This window comes from Helicoverpa armigera, chromosome 25 (assembly GCF_030705265.1).
Source record: "Helicoverpa armigera isolate CAAS_96S chromosome 25, ASM3070526v1, whole genome shotgun sequence".
NCBI lineage: Eukaryota > Metazoa > Arthropoda > Insecta > Lepidoptera > Noctuidae > Helicoverpa > Helicoverpa armigera.
In genome coordinates, this window is record NC_087144.1 from 292,756 (window position 1) to 314,431 (window position 21,676).

A 21,676-nucleotide genomic window follows, 5' to 3' on the forward strand; every position below is an offset into this window, starting at 1 on the left:
GAATAATTAATTAGTTTACTCTAAGCCCACATGCGCTTGTAGCCACATATTCAGTTATTTTGTGAACAGTGAATTCCAAAAACAGACTGTATTGAAACGATGAGTTCCAGTTATGCGATAAAGCGAAAACAATTTCGCGAGAAAATCTAAATTAAACCAACAAACAAAACTGTCACATATTGAAGTGTAGCCAAGATAAATTCGTGGAAGGCTGTGAATACTCCATATTTGATGAAATCCGTTGTTTAAATGGTTCATGTCCACTGCAGTTGAAGTTTTCAATGGAAAACATCCAATGTACCTGATTCTGACTAAAACAAAATATTTCATTTGTTATCAAATGCTTTTCTGCTAAACAGTACTATGTCTAAGTGGAATAATTTCATTTATTGGATTAATTGTTATGTACTCGTAAATAATGTGTTTAAGAAAATTCAAGTATTGAGATCAATTTAAAGGAACTGAATATGCTTAACTTTGATACTAGTCATACGATCCTAATATTTTATTACGCCTACGACGCTAATTGCAATATTTTATTAACATGACCCTAAAATATCACACCCATTCAACATCAATTACCCAAAAAAATCAGCAATTAAACATCGATAAAAGAACCGCACTGTCCCCTCACTACTCGAGCCACTCCGACGGCACTCGTATCATAGCTAGTGCTGCGACACGTATAGCTGCGTATATCGGAACACAGTGAGTACAAAGTGCGGGGCGGATCGCGCACGGTCGCGGGGCCCGTGTAACTAGTGACGCTACGGCCCGACTAACCGCTGCGGTGAGCGCATGCGTTCTCTCAATGGCAAAGAGCTCGAAACTACGCAGAGGCGACAAGGCATTTAAAATGACATTTGTTCCGTATAAGCAGTGTTGTATGTCAAAGAATTACCCACCCTTGCTGCAGGTCCTCAGCTTAAAAAACCGTTGGTTTTGGTTACTTACTTAAAAACAGGATAGGTAGGTATGAAAAAATTACCTGCAACAAAAAACATACAAACGTCAGTATTTTCGAAATATGTAAGCATGTGTCACAAAAAATCACAATCATTACAAGAGTCTTCATCTCATCATCATTTCATTTTCCGAGCCTTTTCCCAATCATGTTGGGGTCGGCTTCCAGTCTAACCGGATTCAGCTGAGTACCAGTGCTTTACAAGAAGCGACTGCCTATCTGACCTCCTCAACCCAGTAACCCGGGCAACCCGATACCCCTTGGTTAGACTGGTGTCAGACTTACTGGCTTCTGGCTACCCGTAACGACTGCCAAGGATGTTCAATGACAGCCGGGACCTATTTTCGAAATATGTAAGCATGTGTCACAAAAAATCACAATCATTACAAGAGTCTTCATCTCTGCCACACAATAAATATTAATATCCAGGCATAATAGACAAATGTTAAAAATAAAACTACACATCCTCCTAGTGACAAATAATAGGCACTTTTATATGAATGGCTAACTGCGAGCTCATCCACTTAGGCTGTAAACTGAAGGCGATGTCACGGCCCCTCTGCCGCAGTTATCATTGGCTCGCCACCCCGACTGTGTGTGATGGCATATACACTGCCTTGTAGGCGCGTGGCCCGAGGGGAAGCGAACGGCGACTCATCATTATCAAGTGCCGGATTTTGTATCGAGGCGTTGACATTCGCAAAGCGAGGATAGAATAGTACGCAGTACAATAGGATTTTTGTTGGTTTTCAGCGTAATCTACTTCGATCAAATCGAGTTCATCACACGCCCATCAATAAATATTGTAATTAAGTACTCTAATTTATTTGTAATGTCTGCTCACATTTACGACATCATAAATAAAATACTTACTAAGTCTGATACTTTACGAGAGCGAAAATCTACTTTGGCATTCAGCCTGTTTCATTGGCAGCAGAATATAAAACTGGCCGAAAATATATCAAAAGAAGAATAGTAAGGTATAGAACAGTATTACATAGAACGTTGTAGAAATCCAATCAGAGTGCACGACAAACAGTTGGGTAAGTATTCAAATATCCGCTGCAGGCGCGTCACGGTGACAGCGCGTCAAATAACCAACCAATAGCCCGGCGCTGTTCCGCGTATCTGCATTGTGTCGTACATACGTGCTAGTGACGTGCCAACACCACGTGAATATCGATAAACTTGCCATAGAGTTTATCCACGTCGACTGAGTAGTAGGTGCTTATTAAAACTTTGAAAACTTCTGCCGTCAGTTAGTTCGGCAGGAGAAGACGCAATTTGATCACTTTAATCCCCTGGCACTTCTCTCATTCGATCACAGATGACATGTATAAATCGATAAACCTATCGAACAATAAGCGTATGCATCAGCGAGTTTTCCTAACTAAGCTGAGCTCAATTAAAGTGTCCCGGTGTAGGTGTGTACAGCAACACATATGCACGCGTGTGCGCCACGCGACAGCGCTCGTCGGCTAATCACGAGGAAACTTTGCGCCACCCCCACCCCCGGGCGTAGTGGCGCGCCGAGTGATATCGATATCAAACTACTTTTAGATTGCTTCCAAATGTATGGTTAGGCATCAATTTATACTCGCTAATGTGCTCTCGTAATTTCGCGAAGGGAGATTAGTGATCGATATGCTTGTGAATTTGGTTGGGATGACAAGCACTAATGTTAGACGAATATTTTATGTTCCTCCTTCAATCCATCGATATATTCTGCAAACCGAATACCTTTGCAGGTATGTCGGCATTTTATTAAACCGCTGTTTTATTGAATTGAGGGTGTTCTAAAATGGCAATCCACGAGGTGGCAGCACCGAGTCGTCAGGTCTAATAACTGTCAAAGTGCTTATCTTTACTATGAATAGTGAACGATTTTAGTGTTTTTTTTTTATTTTATAATTAAAGCACTGCATTATTGTTTTACTATTGCGGTTGAGTAAATAAAAAAAACTAAATCATATTGTGTTAACAAATTTTTCAACAAGCTTTTCCTTAGTACCAGTGACTTTTGCACCCTCTCTCTTAGCTCAATTTTTAGTTCGGAAACCTTATTCTGACCGTAGTCCATAATAAAATCAATAACACTTCCAATATAACAGAATTTCAATAAACAATAAGTTCGGCACCTACAATTCCATACTATTTGACAGCTGTTTGGACCAGACGCATACGTGGCGCCACCCGGTGGCAGAAAAAATTTCAACAAAATTAAAAATTTTGAAAAAACCCCCGACGGTAAAAATCTTATTGAAAAATAATAAAATAACTCAAAACCCCCGACTTAACCCAATTATATAGGAATATCCGTCGGGGGCTGCCATTAACCCAGCTAAAGGATTTCTAGTGTCGTGAATACAATTATTAAAGAATTGTAGATGTTTAACGATGACATAAAATACACGCAATTAATTGTTGAAATTTCATATAGAAAGGCAGCCCCGACGGTTATTCCTATATAATTGTTAAGTCGGGGTTTTGAGTTATTTTATTATTTTCAATAAGATTTTACCGTCGGGTTTTTCAAAATTTTAATTTTGCTTAATTTTATTTCAGACTTTTTAGAGAGCATATACGAATTATAGTCTATATAATATGTTATTGCAATATTATTTTGCACCGATATTGTAGCGCCCTCTAGTGAGTTACAGGCGTAATTTTTATTATTTGGGGACATGCATTAAGCACGTACATTGCTGATGAAAACAGAATTGTAATCGGACGTTTTGATTATATTGCAACATTGTTTGGCACTAATATTGTGGCGCCCCCTAGTGAGTAATAGCCATGACACCTATCTAAGAACATGAAGTCATCGAACACAAAACCGTTATTGAAAACCGCATCAAAATCGGATCATTCGTTTAGAAGGTAGGTGGGAACATTACTTTGCTCTTTTGCACTAATATTGTGGCGCCCCCTAGTGAGTTACAGGCACGACACCTATCTAAGAACATGAACTCATTGAACACAAAAACGTTATTGAAAACTGCATCAAAATCGGATCATTAGCTTAGAAGGTACGTGGGAACATTACTTTGCTGTTTGGACTAATATTGTGGCGCCCCCTAGTGAGTTACAGCCATGACACCTGTCTAAGAACATGAACTGATCGAACACAAACGCTTTATTGAAAACCGCATCAAAATCAGATGATTACTTTAGAAGATATGTGGGAACATTACTTTGCACAAACGCACACACAAACGCACACACAAACGCACATCTCTCACCCTAAACGCATATACCTGCTCCGTTCCGTCGTGGGTAAAAACCCTCATTGGAGCAACAAAGGACACCACTATCGCATATCGGCCGAAACTGGCCGTTGGACAAAAAGGTGGAAATAAAAGCCTCGAATCGAAATCCGCCCTCGACACAAGTACAGCTGTGAGGTATGCACTCCGTCAGAAAGTCTACGTGAATAATTGGGAGCGGAGTGAACGTCGCGCGGCACGATACCGCAGAACGAGGCACAGGACTACAGAAGGACTACTTGATTCTATTAGCTGCTGGAATGATGAAGAACATGTTGTATTTTCAGATTAGTCCTGTTAGGTAGAGCACATAACTTACAATTCACTATCACGTCTAACATAGTTTGTAAATGAAATCAATGATAAGTAATTTTTTTACAGAAGTAGATCCTTTAACTAATGCTTATGCAAAACATAAGTACTGTTTCTGTTTCTACCACACAGATACCAGTCATACAGGATATACCTCCCCGTTTTATGCTTGCAAAACAGATGCAAACTTTTTGAGCGATGCAGCCTGCATCGTGCGAAGCGCACACACTTTGTGTAGCAGATATATTGCGTTCCGTGTTTTTTATCTTGTTGCATGTTGCCTGTCTGCTTTGTGCGAATTTTTACGGTAGCTAGCCGACATTTTTTGATCACCGAAGCACTTCCTAGCGTGGTACAGTCGATATTCGCGTGATAGGGAGTTTCTGATCCTTCTTATTCTGCGTTTATTGCGGACTTTGGAGCTGAATTAATAATAGCACGTCAAGGGGCGAGTTTTATACGTATTTACGGTTGGTACCGCTGTAAAGGGTACTGGTGGTTCGGACAGGCGCGGACAGGTCTCTGGTGGACTATGAACGATCTTGCTCTGAGGCGGCGACAGGGCGAAGCCTCGCTAAATATACAACCCTCGTAAAGTACACCTTCACTGTCTGCTGTATAAACTCTAGACAACGCCAAAACTTTCCAAACGACATTGTTATCAGATGTTTGTATTTGTCTGCGCACATCTGCTGCCTCGAAAACACTGAATGTTATTACAAAATATGCGAACATTTTCATTGAGAAAGTTTGTATATTTGGATAGTTGTTAAGCAATATCTTGAGTAGATTTCTGTTGAATTCAAATAGGATGCCTTTACTTTTGAATCCATACTATCCTACGATTAATTTGTATACAAAAATAACCAAGAAACTCCAAAAATCATTGAGCCTGAAATATGTTTTAAATGGCTTTTAGTCCATACATAAAACCTTCTCTCCCCGAGAGCCGCTGTCAACAGTCCGTGTGATCGCTAATATTCCGACATCCCCCGTAGCTGCTATACTTTTGTACATTTCCTTGAAGCCCCTCCGCACAAATCCGAGCCACTTAACGTCTCAATCGCTACAATAACACTCCGAAACGGCCCAATTAAAATCTGCCCCGGCGCGTTTTCCAACTGCGCTGAAAAAGTGCCCATTTTTCGCAAGGTTCTGCGGTTATATTTACTCTTCTTATTGGAGTTTTAAGCTTTCTTCGACTTTGTGGCTTGAAAAATGTTAAGTTAGCGTTTTATGAGTTTTAGCAGGCGATCTAAACATCTGCGTTGGCTTTAAAACAGACTTTAAAATGTATCCATCGCAATGCAAAATACAGAATCGACCTTCGAAGTAAATAAAGACTTGCAAAGATTGACTGTAAATATAACAAAGCATTTTTTTGAAAGTCAAAATAGACTTTCTTCAGTACAGTTGGTCCCTATATTATATTTCAACTGATGGTTATCATGTGACAACGTTCAACAAAAGGAAAACTCCCCATATAAACATGGCAATCCCATTCTCACATTACTTGCGGAATCTTAAAATTTCAGCTGACGACGTTCATTACCAGGCCGGTCGCCGGGGGTCGAGGAAAAAAACGAATTTCGAGCAACCCCGTAATCTGATGAACGCATAATTTCATTAGACCGGGCCCGGCCGTAAAGCGGGCCGCATTAAATAAACTCCACAGAGATCGTATTTTAGAACAGGACTGCTGCGAAGGATTTAACTTCGATTATACTATGCGGTTTTGGTGAAAGGAGTTTTGGATCTCGTTAAATCTCGCTAAAAGGTTATACTCGTTAATTGAGATAATGATGCAATGAGAGAGAGGCTGGGTTTGAAATCGAAGGAATTATTTGAGCATTTAGAAGTTGGCAAAGCAGAATTTGCTATTTCAGTGACTACAAAGTCTGCATACAATTGATCAGACAGTTCTTCTGATATGATGAGCTATCTTCATAACTGAAAAAAATTGTGCAAACACAAGAACATAATAATCATAGTTCCAAAGAACAAAGAACCCATGCAATCCACAAACAGAGCCACACAATAAGTAAAGAAAGATCTTGCAGTGAGGCAAAGTCAGAGTGGAGCCACATAGTCACACAGCGGCGACGGACATCGCAACAGTCCGCGCCCCGCTTCCGCACCGCAAAGCGCATGCGCCTCGACAACGCGCGTGCCCATTGTACATGTCTACACTAGATTATTTATGGGAAATCTCGTGATAAATGCTGTGGGTATAAAGATTACCTTGGATACAGCCCTTGCCACCGCCCGCCGTCCCTGCACACCCTAAAGAGAACTACTTCTCACACATGACAAAGAAAATTGGGAGAATTGGAGGTTTCTTTCCAATATTACAATACTATGTAGGTATACGAAGACATCATTGTATTTACACATTTATCCACAAACAATAAAAGCAATGAATGGTCACTTAATCAAACTCTTGCTATTTGCACATAGATAACATAATTATGTCATGCTGTGCCTAATTATACATAAGCCTCTACAAGGTTTGCAGGTCAGATAAACCTCGTATTCCCGTACCGTACGTGCAATGAAAACACACCCCCACTACACACAGCGACCTGGGGATTAAGCGCTCGTAAAAAGGGGGTAGCACGGCAATAACGTCTTGATGCACAAACTCGATTTAACCGACACTACCGCGCAAACTAAACTCAACACTACTGCCTAACAATAAGGTTGAAAATAGCGTGGTTGCTCTATTGGCTCTGTTTCAACGATAGTATGACACATGTCCATTTAGTAAGACCTTCAGTAGTTCCGTTTGTTTGGCATCATTTCTTCGGTTATAGAGGGGAGAGTCGAACTGTTTGGTATAATTTACCGCGCCACTGTCCCAGTGTTTACATTTGGGGGAGTCGGGCAAAGTGGACTATCCCGGAGTGCATGACCGGATCGGTTTCCTTGTCGGAAGATAAACAGTATCGTTATAATGTAAGTGGGTGATTTATAATAGGAGGATATCTTTATGGCGATGACACATCGATTATGTGGTGTATTTTTTCTGAAAGCTTTCTCTTAACTTGAGGCATGGCAGGATGTGTATGCGTATATGTAAGTAGCGGACATATTTATGACAAAATTAAAATTTCTATAATAATAATACACCTGTCCAGAGAAAAAATTTAACCGTTACGAGGCTCATTATCATGCGTTACCACGTCATTACCTCTACCTCGCTACAAATGTGGCATAGCCCCTCATTGTAAGTTGTTCATATCAGCATTATGATCTGTTCGCCCCCACGCGTAAAACTGAGGGCATCTACTGAACGCGTATCTAATGGCTTGGACCGGCATCACTTCAGACAAAGCTTAGTTTTTTTTGAGAGGGAGATATCAAAGCTGATTGGATAGCAAATGCACGTCGTTAGCGAAAAACATAAAAAGAAGCAAAATATGCGCAGTAAACTGCCTTATATTTATAACGAGAAAACGAGAGGAATTCTCAAAATACAGCCTGATATTGCGATGCCTGAATATAAATTCTTCTATAAACATCGATATCGTAACTCAAAACGTTCTCCAACGTGTAATAGATACTCAACGAAAAAGCTTTTCGAGAAAATTTAATGAAATAGCCGACCAGCAAACTAAAACGAACCTTATTGATAAATACAAGTCTGGGAACTTCCGACAATATTAAAAACAGAGTTCTTTCAGCATTCAGAAAATGTAGATATAACGAGATTCCCCCCAACAAGTTTCTTGAGCTAATAACAATTTCCCGGCGCTGGCGAGTCACAAAGAAGCTCTCGAGCTAGTGTAGCTACTCGCGCTCGGTACACACCCAGTAAATACTCGGCGGCGAGTCGACACGCCAGCGGAATACTGAGCGGAGTGCCTTTGAGTGGGCGAGTCACTCGACCCAGTCGACAAGCCAGTGGGAATTTCAATGAGAGTTAGTGCAGCTGTGTCTTAGCCTACAGGTTATGACATCAAAGCACCGCACAACTTCGTTATGATAGACGGAAAATTGATTTTTAAGCCAACGTTTGAGATTTCGAAAATATGAGGCATTCGTTTTATAGCCATCAATAGCCGTACGTTTAATGCTTGAGAAATAGTTAAAATGGCACAATGAGTACACAAATAACGTGGCAGTACATTAGTCGTGTCATGGACGAGACGAGACGAACGCTGGGCGCCAACCAGACACGCCGTCTGAATACTGAGTGAAATGTATGTATTTCGTAATTATTAGTTGTACGAATACTTAATATGTGTCAACATAAATATTAATCTTCACAGTACACAAGTAGCAAAGACTTTCAAAGACAACATTTCAAATACCATAAAGCTTATCTATCGAAATTCTAATTTTCCCCTCTTTAAGACCGTGTAATAGAGATTAATTAATCGCCACTCCATTATTTAACTACGATCCCCAAAACCAAATACTTAACAGCAATAAACACAAGCCATCAACGGTTCTATATTTAAAATTCAAAGCGCGTTCGAAGGCGGCTAACGGTCCCCCTCTCGTTAAAGGGTAGCGTGTACAAACTGCGACTACCCTCATACGTCGACTGTTGGCATACGTCGCACACGAGATAACCGCCGGTTTAATGCTGCGCTCGTAATCTTTACATTGTGCTCGCTCTATCTTAAGGTTTAACGTCGTCTTGTTTATGTAAAAGATGTCATGAGATCCGTTAGTTTGAATAAGGCTCCTATAAGTAGGTAGCAATGCACATTGCATCTGTTAAAGTTAAGAACTATATGCCAAATCATAGACCTATATGCCACTAAGACATGGGACAACAAAAATCCGATAGCACGAGTGATCATAAGTACCGCAGAACTAATCTCTTATCTTATTTGTTATTCCATTAACAAGATACTATTTAAATAAAATCTTCATTAGCTTACCAGAAGGCTTAAAACCCCTGTGTAAAATACCAGACAACATTCTGGAACTAAATGACACGCGGTTTAAAACTCATATAAAAGCCACACTTTGTAAGCAAGCATATTATAAATTAGAAGATTACATTCAAGATAAAAATGCTTGGAAACATGCTGGTCCTGCTCCATAGGACATACTGACAATATCGAATTAATTAACAAATTAAAATTACACCAGCAAATAAAATTGTATTCATCTTTTGATTATTTGTTTGTAACTTTGTACCAAAATATAAACCAATTTGTAAATGTGAACACCATGTAGCATTTTAATTGTCACTTTATCCTCATTTGTCTTTGCGATTCTACATGATCTTCGCATGCTTTTACTGTATGTATCAATACATACAAATTGTAATACTATATTATTTTTAAAAAGAGTAACCATGGAGTTTCTTGCCCGTTCTTCTCCATAGGAAGCTACTTTTGGAATGGGCAACTAGAATCAAAGGATGATGGGTAAAATTGGCCGGTATATCCAATAAAAACCATTCGCATATCAAATGATAGCTTAGACCCTAAGCTTCATTTTTTGTTATGGGCACAACCTTGTAAACCACCGGAGAACGAAGATATGACACTTGATAGCATAGGACAGCCCATGGCTTTGAACCACTTCAGTGCGTATGGGAGGGATGTTTAAGTGCATTATTATTGTCAATCATTGTCAGAACGAGTCACAGAAGGTGTCTGTGCCCATATTTTCCAAGTTTATTGAAAAAAAAAAAAGATTATTTAGCAGGTAGTATTTACAACGTATGGTGTACGTATTTCGCCGTTCTGGTGAGTCTAACCGACATAACCAATGAAAATCAATTGCATATCAAATGATAGCTTATGTCATAAGCTTCATTTTTTGTTATGGGCACAACCTTGCAAACCACCGGAGAACGAAGATATGACACTTGATAGCATAGGACAGCCTAAGGACTTCAACCACTTCATTCTGTATGGGAGCGATGTTTAAGTGCATTATATTATTGTCCATATTAGTCAGAACATATCGCACAAGGTGTCTGTGCCCATATTTTCCAAGCTTATAAAAAAAAAATATTGAACAGGTAGAATTTACATCGTATGGTGTACGTATTCCGCCATTCCGGTGAGTCTAACCGGTATATCCAATAAAAACCATTCGCATATCAAATGATAGCTTATACCCTAAGCTTCATTTTTTGTTATGGGCACAACCTTGTAAACCACCGGAGAACGAAGATATGACACTTGATAGGATAGGATAGCCCATGGACTTGAACCATTTCATTTTGTATGGGGGGGCTGTTAAGTGCATTATTATTGTCAATAACTGTCAGAACGAGTCACAGAAGGTATCTGTGCAAATATTTTCCAAGTTTATTTAAAAAAAAAATATTTAGCAGGTAGTATTTACAACGTATGGTGTACGTATTCCGCCGTTCCGCTGAGTCTAACCCTTATATCCAATAAAAACCATTTGCACATCAAATGATAGCTTATGTCATAAGCTTCATTTTTTATTATGGGCAAAATATTGTAAACCACCGGAGAACGAAGATATGACACTTGATAGGATAGGACAGCCCATGGACTTGAACCACTTCATTTTGTATGGGGGGGCTGTTAAGTGCATTATATTATTGTCAATATCAGCCAGGACGTGTCACAGAAGGTGCATGTGCCATATTAAAAAAAAAACAGTTGGTGTAACTATTCCGCTGTTCCAGTGACTTTAACCGGCATAGCCAATAATATCCATTTGCACAATGAAATGATAGCTTATACCCTAAACTTCAATTTTTGTTATGGGTGGAACATTGTTAACCACTGGGGAAAAAAGATATCAGTCCTGTAAGCCTACGACTGCCTAGTGAATTAAACTACTTTGGCACGTATGGTATATAAGGAAAACCTATCTTTTTATTATAAATAACGTAGCTTTTCCACCACTGAAAGATTTTTCAAATCAGTTCAGTCAAGTTCAGAGCCCATTTAATGCAAATACTTGTCGTGAGTACTTGCACAGACATCATCTAATGGCCAGGATAATACATCTTGCTTTGAAATATAATCCTGTGGAATTAGAGATGTGCTGGCATCAATCTATCATCACCAATGACTGTCGACTGTCCTGGCTAACAAGCCTGATGTGCCATATGATGAGAACTCTGTGAAATCTGACAAACAACTTAAATAACTTTATTCTACTGATTAAACCGGACTTGACCACCCGTTTGGATACTATTTGTGCATCACTACATAGTATAAGACTAAGTCGCTTTTTCAGTCCTTATATCCTTACGTCCCTATGAAAGCTTAACTCTTCCAAACTACGCAACAGATTTTGATGCAGTTTTTTAATATATTATTCTATTCAAAGATAGAGTGATTGAAGAGGAAGGTTTGTATGTGTAATAACATTCGTTAAATAGTGAATAAATACTGTTTTCCCGTGCGAAGCTGGGGTGGGTCGCTACTTTTGTAATAATTCGACTACCCAGGGCCGACTATCCCGGTGCCGCAGAACGAGGATATATTATCTTCAACAATGGAAATAATATACGGTGGTAGAAGTAAAAGTTTTTATGTTTTGTTTTGCTATTAAAACAATTATGCCTAGTTAAGACCGATTTTAATTGATAGTCTACCCTAGGCTTATTTAAATAAGTGATGAGTTGACGAAAATACATCATACAATGATTTTTCCTACTATGGATTTTATTTTAACAAAAAAAAATGGTGCAAAAAGTATAAATCTTTTGTGCCCGACTGTACTTATTTCCGGTAGATTCTTGACATGAACTGTTTTATTTCAGTAACTTTAGGGTATAAGCAATAATCTAATATACATTAGAACTTTATTGGTTATCAGGCCAGGGTTCATACAAAATTGCCCATCATCCTTTAGTTATAATTTTGACGTTCATAAGTGCTTGTAAAGGCCTAAATGAAATAAATGATTTGACTTTGACTTTGACTTTGCTCCGTGTTTTATGACGGTGTTTAGTGAGTCTTGCAGTCTTGACTCGAGTATTTTACTCGTAGTTTCTGCACTAATTCTGCGCTCGTAATAGTGTAGTTATTTTGCTATGCGAGCAATTAAATTGTTAGGCTAGCACAGTAAAATTCCTACAATGCCAGTGGTAAGCAAAGCAGCCATATTTAACGTCGTTATTCGCATCAAAGTATGATTGAAACAACACAAATCTGGATACAGGGAACGTGCGACGTCGTGCGGCTCGTCATCGATCGCTGCATCAGCGTTGTACAATAGTGTACATGTACAATATACAACGACACAGTCCCACGTTGGGCGCCAGTTCCCAGAATAGCAGACAACTTCGGGCACAGAGCAGAGAATGCAACGCGACGCTCGCCTAGCGCGAACTGTACCGTGAAACGAAACGAAATTAATCAGTTTCGTGTAACAGTTAACATTCTGGGTATAACGAAAATAGGACAAAGATATATCAATTTTGTTTCCACTGAATCGCTTTGACTGTTTAAATTGTTGCTGGTCCCCTTTTTCGCTGAATTATGTATTCCTAAAAGCTAGTGATGGAATTGTGTTGATTCAGGTGTATTGAATTAATGATTAATGATAATTCATGTTTGTTACATATTTTATCTCATTATCAAATCGGCTTTTACTCATTTTTGACTTTCGTGTATAGATAGATAGATGTGCCTGTGATTTTTATGTATGTTAAGAAACGCAGTTTGGCATTCATCATAATTATTGTTCATCGATGTACATACGTACATACAGAAGTTCTACGTAACACTAGGTATTGTACCTGGTTGTGTTCAGCACTAATGCGAGATTGTGGTCGCTGCTTGGCTCGTGACAGCGCCGCTAATGGGCTCCGGGATACACGACACTACACTACAGGTACCAACACACATACATTCGTGTTCAAGACGTTTTTATGTTTGTTTCTTGAGATTATTGTTGGTAAACATTGTGCATAATTTTTGTACTTACACTAACACACGCATACAGGAACACAGGGGCATGATTTTTTTTCTTTCAAAATTTCCTCAATTTTCGAAACTAATATGGCCAATTATATCTAGCCTAAATTATAATAATTCTATTCGCCTTGTGTCGTTTGACCTATTTGACGCACCTGGGTAGAAAGTTCATTGTAAAATTGGTGTAGATTGTAGGGACAGCTGCCGCTACATGTGTCCAAAAAATCTATCTAAACATGAAAATCGGCATTCTAACACGTAATGAGTGCCCACCTACCTTTGTTTTAATTCCAACGTCACCTAAGCTACGGGAACTATACGAGAAGTTATGTTTATGTGTGTTTAGCGCAGTAAGAGTCGTGACGAGGCTGCTAATGGGGCCTGCACTCTTACGGGCAAAGCGAAACTCGAGTGTCGCGGAAAGTACTAATGCTTTACTGAAAGAAAAACTACTGTGTACCGTACTAAAACATACCGTTGTGTTAATCAAGGGAATGATAGCAATACTGTAAACATGCTGACTAATAATTAATGTATTCCTATTACGTATGAATTACACGCGATGTCAAATGCAAACAGCATCATTAAACCAAAGGCCAATATGATGGGAATCAAAACAATTACCGCGCGCGGCTGCATGATGAATGAGTCAGCGGCGAGGGGGGTGAGGGGTGGAGAGGCAGGGGGGAGGGATATAAAAATAAACAAGTCTCTGCCGTTACGACAAATAACCCTCAGACGCGCGCCGCGCATGCGTTCCGCGAACATAAGCGGTAGTACACATTGCGGCTGAAAGTAGACTACAATTAATTAATTTAATTGGTAAGGATTTATAAACCTAATATTTTGTTAAGTAATGTTTTAAACTCATTGATTCAAACACTCTCATTTTAACTCTTGTTACACGGTATATGTAAATCGGCGCGGCGCCACTATTGCATACTGGCACCCAACTGGGACCGAGTTTCTGATATTCATTAAAATATTCCAAGAACCGCGAAAATAAGTTCGTCGAAAATATTTTTAATTAGCAAGCGTATATGCGACGTAGCTTTCATCTGAATCCAATTTCCGACAATGTTCGTGTGTAAGGGTTACATAAATCTGTATGTGTGTATGCTTGCTTGTATGTATGTGTGGTGGCCGTCGCTAGGCACTGATTGGATTGCGTAGGCCTTTGCACGTCAATACGACTGAATGGGCAATGATTTTAACTCGTCATATCATAATTAATGAGATAACGATGTTTTCCAGCCGCTTGTTTATTGAACGTCGAGTACTTTTGAGTGCGTACTTCATACTGTATGTTGGGCTCTAAATAAAAAATGATCTAATCTTGATTGTTTTTTTTTGTACATTATGGAGATAAACGTAGTATTTGCTAAATGCAAAACAACAATGAGTGCATATATGCTCTTATTAAGATGTTGTTTCGCTAGCCACATTCTTAGGAGACGTTTCAGTTCAAAGAGTTGCGCGACAAGTGGTCGCCACAAAGCGTAGCTATCACTAACATCGGTCGCACAAAGCGCACTCGAGTTAAGACAGCAAGACTTTTGTCTTTTGCCGTTTCATGTGTTGTTTGGACGTAGACAGATTTGAACTATTCGAAAATGCAACGAAATTTACTTAACCAGCTTCAGAGTTGAAATACATTATCTTTTCCGTATCTTAATAGGAAAACCTATTAAGAGTTGTCCTTATGTCGCTCGAAAATACAGACTATTTGAATATCCAAACTCAAATACATATTTGTACAATTTTCAAACTTGCTTTATCCAATAACTAACATAAATAAACCTAAAAACCGAACCATTTTTATTACAGTTCACAAACTTTTGTACCACTACCCTCATATCATACATACCCAGATTTGGAGGGTACAAACTATCAAAGATACATCTCACGTACACCAGGGCGCCACATGAGGTGCACACAACTTAGTGCGGGTAGAAACAAAAGCTAAACAAGCCACGACAGCTGGCCCACGGTGGGCGCCAGTAACGCTCCACGCGACCCCACTGTCGGAGCGGGTAGTACGAAGTTAGAAAATGTGGACCTAGTTTATAATAATTGTATTAGTTTTATACTGTTGTAGATTATGATTGTTGGTACGTGTGTAACGCTTATTTTCTAGGAAATTTGGAATAAAAACAGTTACTGTCAGTTTAATAGAAAAAAATCCTAGAAAACCTTTCGTTGTACAGTTTTCAGAATTTATTTGAGAAATATAAGCGTGTATTTCAGCACGAGTAATCAATTACTGGTAATCCGTATTGGATTAACAGTAATAGTTCATTTTTTTAATTTATTCCACTTTTCGACATAGAAACCGGCAATAACGTGATTCCGCTTGTACAGCTTGTCCCCTTTAACCTAAATATCGAATGGTATTTCCTGAAAGGCCATAAAGTTCACTAGTCGACTAATGGATCTGCAATCATAAGGCCGTAACACTCGACACAATTGTTTGTCGCACACAAAGCCGATTTATATCGATTAACTTTATAAGTAGGTATATTTACTACATAACAAACAAATCGCTTTTATTGCACATTGTTAATATGATCGACTATACCCATCCCATTACCGTTTCCGCGTAATGAGCGCAAATAAATGGATATCGGAGAAGTTTTTAATTTTAATTAAGCATGAACTGGAAACGACTCCATTACAGTTTAAATTAATAAAATCTGTTCTTTATTTAAAATAGCCGATTTTCCGCGGTTTTACCCGCGTCCCGTGGGAACTACTGCCCGTGCCGGGATAAAATGGCCTACGTTACCCTGGAAGAGTGTAACTTTCCAACAGATTTTTTTTTCAAATCGGTTCAATAGTTTCGGAGCCTCTACGGTTGAAATAAGCAACACATTTCTTCCTATTTATTATATAAGTATAGATATCAATGATGTTAATACTAACTTCCCTCTACAACAATGCTTGTATTAGTAAACATGTCGGCTCAGACAGGCAGTATGTTCAGAACTGCACGAGTCACGTGCGGTATCCAGCCGTTGTTCTAACTAACAGAACGCTGTCAGATAGACGGCGCCACGGGCCAAACAAATACTCGCAGTTAGGAATTTACTCGACTCGGCACGTGTACACGATATTTTGGTGTAAATTCCATTTATGGACGAACTCTGTTGTATTAAACAGTCAGATTGTTAAAAATCGAGGAGACAGCTGAAGATTTCTCAACATTATTCAGAAAAGTGGTTAACAAAGCCCCACATTACAGGCTAACGTTAACCACGTTCGCAGAAGTGGTCAATAAACGTTTAGTAAATAATGTAGGCCGTCGGCTAAGCGGCGGCCGTGGGAAGCCACACGTGGCTGCGGTTACCTACCCAAGACAGGGAAAACCCTGGAAACGTTTCTTGTTAGTTGTGGATTAATGAAGGGGTAGGTAATTGTTTCACTACTTATACAAGCCTCCTTGTAGGTATAGAGTTAAAACGTTTATGCTGTGTACTATTAACTTATTATGCTGTGCCCGACAGGGTCCATGTAAACTATTTACAAATTACCTAAGAATACATGTGGAAAGCAATAAAAAGCACCTTGTCAAAACGTTGAGTGCCTTGTCAAATCGATACACGAGGTGACCCTATTTCTGCTTCAATCATCAAGCATAACAAATTTAGAGATTATTTCGCAAACAAACTCGCAACAATCCCACTAGACATGCCAGTAACTCGACCGCGCCAGTAGCGAGGCGAGTCGAGTGAAGTTATTTACTGCGTGTATCGGAACGTTTGCGGATACACTAACTGGTTTTGCGGATACGTGACTAGGGGTGAATATCGTTTAAATTCCGCACGTTTTCAGTTTATAATTACTTCTGCCAATCATGTCGCTAGCAAGGGAATCGATGGTCATGTCATTTCTATCCGAGAATTGGATCGGATGGGTATATTAGCCAATTTCTAGTCGTAGTAAATGAGTTTAAATAACCAACGCTATTCCGAAGCAAATCTTTAAGATACCTCTCGATTCAAATCCATTTTTATCTCAGAGAGAATAATCACAAAAACAGGAGATTTCTATTCCAGTATAATTCCATACTTAGCCTATATTTACCTCTAAAGAAATCACTCAACAAATGAAGGTAAGCCAACATTTTGCGTAGATATTCCGTGAATCCGGCTAATTAACAAAATATCTGGTATAATCCCGTCTCAGACTCGTCTCGTCTGTGTGGGCGCGCGGAGAAAACACGCTCGCAATCGGCACATCCATTGTCTATGCCTCACCGTGGGAATGTCAGGTGTAGTGCCAGTGAGAGCGGAGCGGAGAGACGACAATAGTTAGAGGTACCCGAGGTACCGTGAACTCAAGAAGCAAAAGCAAAACAAAACCTTGATGGTGCCACATTTTTTATTGGCAATATTCAAACCCGCACAAAATTATTGGAATGATGATAAGTCTTGTATTTATATTTTTTTAGTAAGTATCATATTAACACGAAACGAGTCTAAGCTAACCTACCAACTACCCATAGGTCTGAATAGCTTACTAATTATTACTATCTTAATTACAAAATGTTGACATATTGAACAAAATCTTCTCTCTCACACCCGCTCAAAAAAGCCCTGTGTTCCCAGTATTATACCCGCTTCCAGTGTGACCGCACATCGCCCCACCTCCCTGTTGACAGAGCGCCACAAATGGCTTTCCAATAATCCTGGCTTTGACGCGACTACAGCAGCCCTCAAATTACTACCAAGCTATTGTCCAATGTACTACAGATGATGCTCTTTTTGGGCACTGAGGATTTTTCATTTACGTATCGGCGAGTGAAGATGACTTATTTATCAGCTCTCTTTAGGTAATGTCTCAAATAATTGTAATGAGTTTGACGAAAAAATATTGATGAAGAAGATATATATTTATGCGAGGTTCATTTGTGTAATCAACGAGAATGGATATGCTCATTCTATCCAAACCTATCAACTTCTTTTACAGACCGATTTCGATATTGAAAGAATGCTTAAATGTTGTTTTAGCTCTTCATGTCTGTTCAGTATGCCTAAACCATTCTTCGACATTAACTCCACATCTACCAAAGTCAATGTACCCTATCTCTATACGTAACTACGTCTATTGCAATAGCATTTGAACATCTAACATTACCCCACTAGTGGCGTGGCTCGGTAGTCAAACGTTTGTCGGCCGCCGAGTGTTGTTGGCGCGGATCAATTCCGTGCCCTCACTTCAGCTAAGGAATAATTTATAGAGGACAGCGGTGGGGTTAGCGAGTCGCAACAGGTGAACTGGCTTGTATTGTTTCCTAGATAAGTTTTAAATTCTATACAATGTACTTTATTCAGTACCTAAGGTAGATTATAATGCATATAAGAACACAGATCATATGTTACATATTCGGGGATCAAGAACAAAGAACTTATTATATTGTCAACTAAAGTCACATAATAGTGGTGAAATTCATAAGCCTCTAGGTATTCCAATAAACTTTACATAGTGTAACATGAAACCAGCTCGTAGCATAACTCAAAATCTGTAGCTCACCTATGCAAAAAGTAAGCTTTGCACAACGCTCCCGCTCAATGGAAACTATCCAAAAAAACATGAGTTGATTTTACATAAAATCGCTGTCAGCTCACAGTTTACACCAAAACAAACACAATATACGCGAAATACCAATATGTAACGTTATCCAGACTTCCCCCCGTCATCACAACACGTCCCGAACACTGCAGACATTATGTCACATCGCTCATACGACAAAACCGACCATATTTCACGGGTATAAGGTTCAATATCGACTTATTGACAAATCTAAATGTGTACTCAAATATTGAAGAGTATATTTGAGCTTTCTGTTTGGTAAGTTTAAATTATCGTTCTCAAACAAAAGGATATGTGAATGATAAGTCATCCGTTCAGGTAAAGCTTGTTCTGTATGGTCCTTCATGATGATAATATTAATTAGCGAGTCAAAGGGGTTGAATTCCGAGGGTGAAGTAATGTAATTACACCTGACGAAGTTACCTAATGCAACAGTGATGTAAGCGTGAAGTCGCAAACTTTTACGGAATATTATCGTAAATTATATCATAAAGCGTTGTAATTGCGTCACTGTAAACCCCCAACAACTGTGTATATTTGAGTTTCCGTAAACACAAATCAACTTACAAACTCCGCCGACCTTTCGTAACCCGAAAAAATCTTAGGATTAAGTAATTTCCCTATTTCGCGGCAGAAAAGGTAATAAAGTGCGCGCTCGGAACTCTTGCGGAGGGGGGCGGGTGGGGCGAGTGGGGCGGCGCGGTGGGGCGGGGTGGGGCGTCGTCAGCGATACCCTCGTGCACTTAAGACGGTGTATTGTTACCGGTGGCTCGATCAGGGGGATAGAACAGCTAGATCGCAGATGGGACAAACGTTTGTTCGTAAATGATTTCTACCTACGGAATTAGAACACAAAACGGAATGTGATTGAAATGCTAGGTATATACGTTTTGTTTTTTGGATTGTGTAAATTAATGATATAATATATACAGGTATATGTATATTATATGACCAGTAAGTATATGTGATGCCAGGGTGATAAAAAAAATGAATACATAGCTGAAAGCTAAGCACTTCAATTAATTTTGAAACCCTATTCTAATGAAAGTTTAGTTTGTCCTTAGCCTCTAAGAGGAAACAAGATGTAGGTAGAAAACTGCGATCGAAGTTATCCGATAGAATCTTTGACGATTCTTGGTAAGGAGGGGTAAGCACTTTATGGACATCCACAGGTGGTTAGCCATTTTAGAGGTTATACAGTTATGCGCCATATTGAAGGCTTTCAATCGTGGGTAGGTTTATACATTGTTAACATTGTGTTTTTGTGAATTCTGGTTTTAAAAATCAATTTTACTGAATTAGTTTAAGAACATCGATTACTGTAAAAAATATTGTTTGAATTCGTTATTTGATAAAAAATCTCTAGTGTCGAAATCCACACTATTTATCTTGACACGTAACAGTGTGGGCAAACGAGCCCAGAATTACAGTTCTTATAATATGAGTATATTGTGCAGTGTGTTACCTTGTTCGTTCTTGTCGAGCTTGTTGGGCGCGAGGCGTCGCTCGGGCGCGGCGGGCTGCTTGGGGCTGTTCCGCTTCGAGCTGCCGCGGGACATCACCAGCGACTGCGGGATCTGCACAGATAAACAGGTTAAGGTCAATTTATACTAGAGTAGAGTCGAAGGGCATCGAAGAGACTTTCCAAAACTGAACATAACCAATTTAACCGTTAAGATAACCACATCGTAACGCACACATTATTTCTGAGATTTTGAAAGCAGTCGAGCGCGTTCTTCGGAATTGGCGGGTCTGCACGAAAAAACGCTGACTGCTGTTAGCGAGCCCTAGCGACATCAATCGGTCTTTGGCCTGCGTCGCCTGGCGAATACGCGCGCATTCGTGCGGCTTCGCTTTAGTTGTAAAGAATTTGACGCTTTGACTCTGCGCTAGGTCAGATAGGCAGTCGCTTCTTGTAAAGCACTGGTACTCAGCTGAATCCGGTTAGACTGGAAGCCGACCCCAACATAGTTTGGGAAAAAGGCTCGGAGGATGACTCTGCGCTAGTATAAATTGATCCTTAACAATAAAGTGTCAGTAAGTTATCTGATATTTAATGTTTTTTGCCAACTAAAGGCTGCAGTTCTGACAGAATTTACTATCTGAGACCTGTGAAATCAAGAGTTACAGTTTACCTGTCTAATAAGATCCCGATAGGCTATCAGATCAAATAAAACATATACATACGAGCTTATCAGACCGGTCCCCGGACGGCAGCCTGGCGATGGTGACGTCGGCGGAGTCCTCTGGCGGCGGCGGCTGCTGCAGCCAGTTGTACTCGCGCTTGTCCACCGGCACCCCGCGCCGGCAGTAGTCCTGCGCCTGCGTCCTGAGATACATACACAGTTGTTATATACTACACTATTGTGCTGATATCGGGTACGACAACGAGAATGAACAGGCGTAATATTTCAATATCTAAGTATTAGATTGTCTTTCTTATTTCAATTTATTATGTTAAAAATCGCTCCTCATCCTCTCCTATAAAAACTAATTTGTTGTGCCCGACTGGGTTCATAATTGTTTCCCTTTAATTTCTTTGACCAGCCTTGTATTATTATGGGATTATGGAACATTATGGGATGCAATAAAGTTATTAAGTACCTGTGCCAATTTTTTTTTTTTAATAGGAAATAATGAGCGTTTTATACTAACGTTTATTT

The 21,676-nt window shown here is 39.5% G+C and overlaps 1 protein-coding gene across 1 annotated transcript in view; it reads right to left on the bottom strand.

Annotated features, from left to right (window-relative positions):
* LOC110374928 (uncharacterized) overlaps positions 1 to 21,676 on the bottom strand; it is a 156,631-nt gene that overhangs the window by 52,722 nt on the left and 82,233 nt on the right. The window contains exons 17-18 of the mRNA XM_064041645.1: positions 21,201 to 21,342; positions 20,479 to 20,590 (exon numbers count right to left, since the gene is read on the bottom strand). Coding sequence (XP_063897715.1) covers positions 20,479 to 20,590; positions 21,201 to 21,342 — 254 coding nt within the window. The remainder of the gene's footprint in view (positions 1 to 20,478; positions 20,591 to 21,200; positions 21,343 to 21,676) is intronic.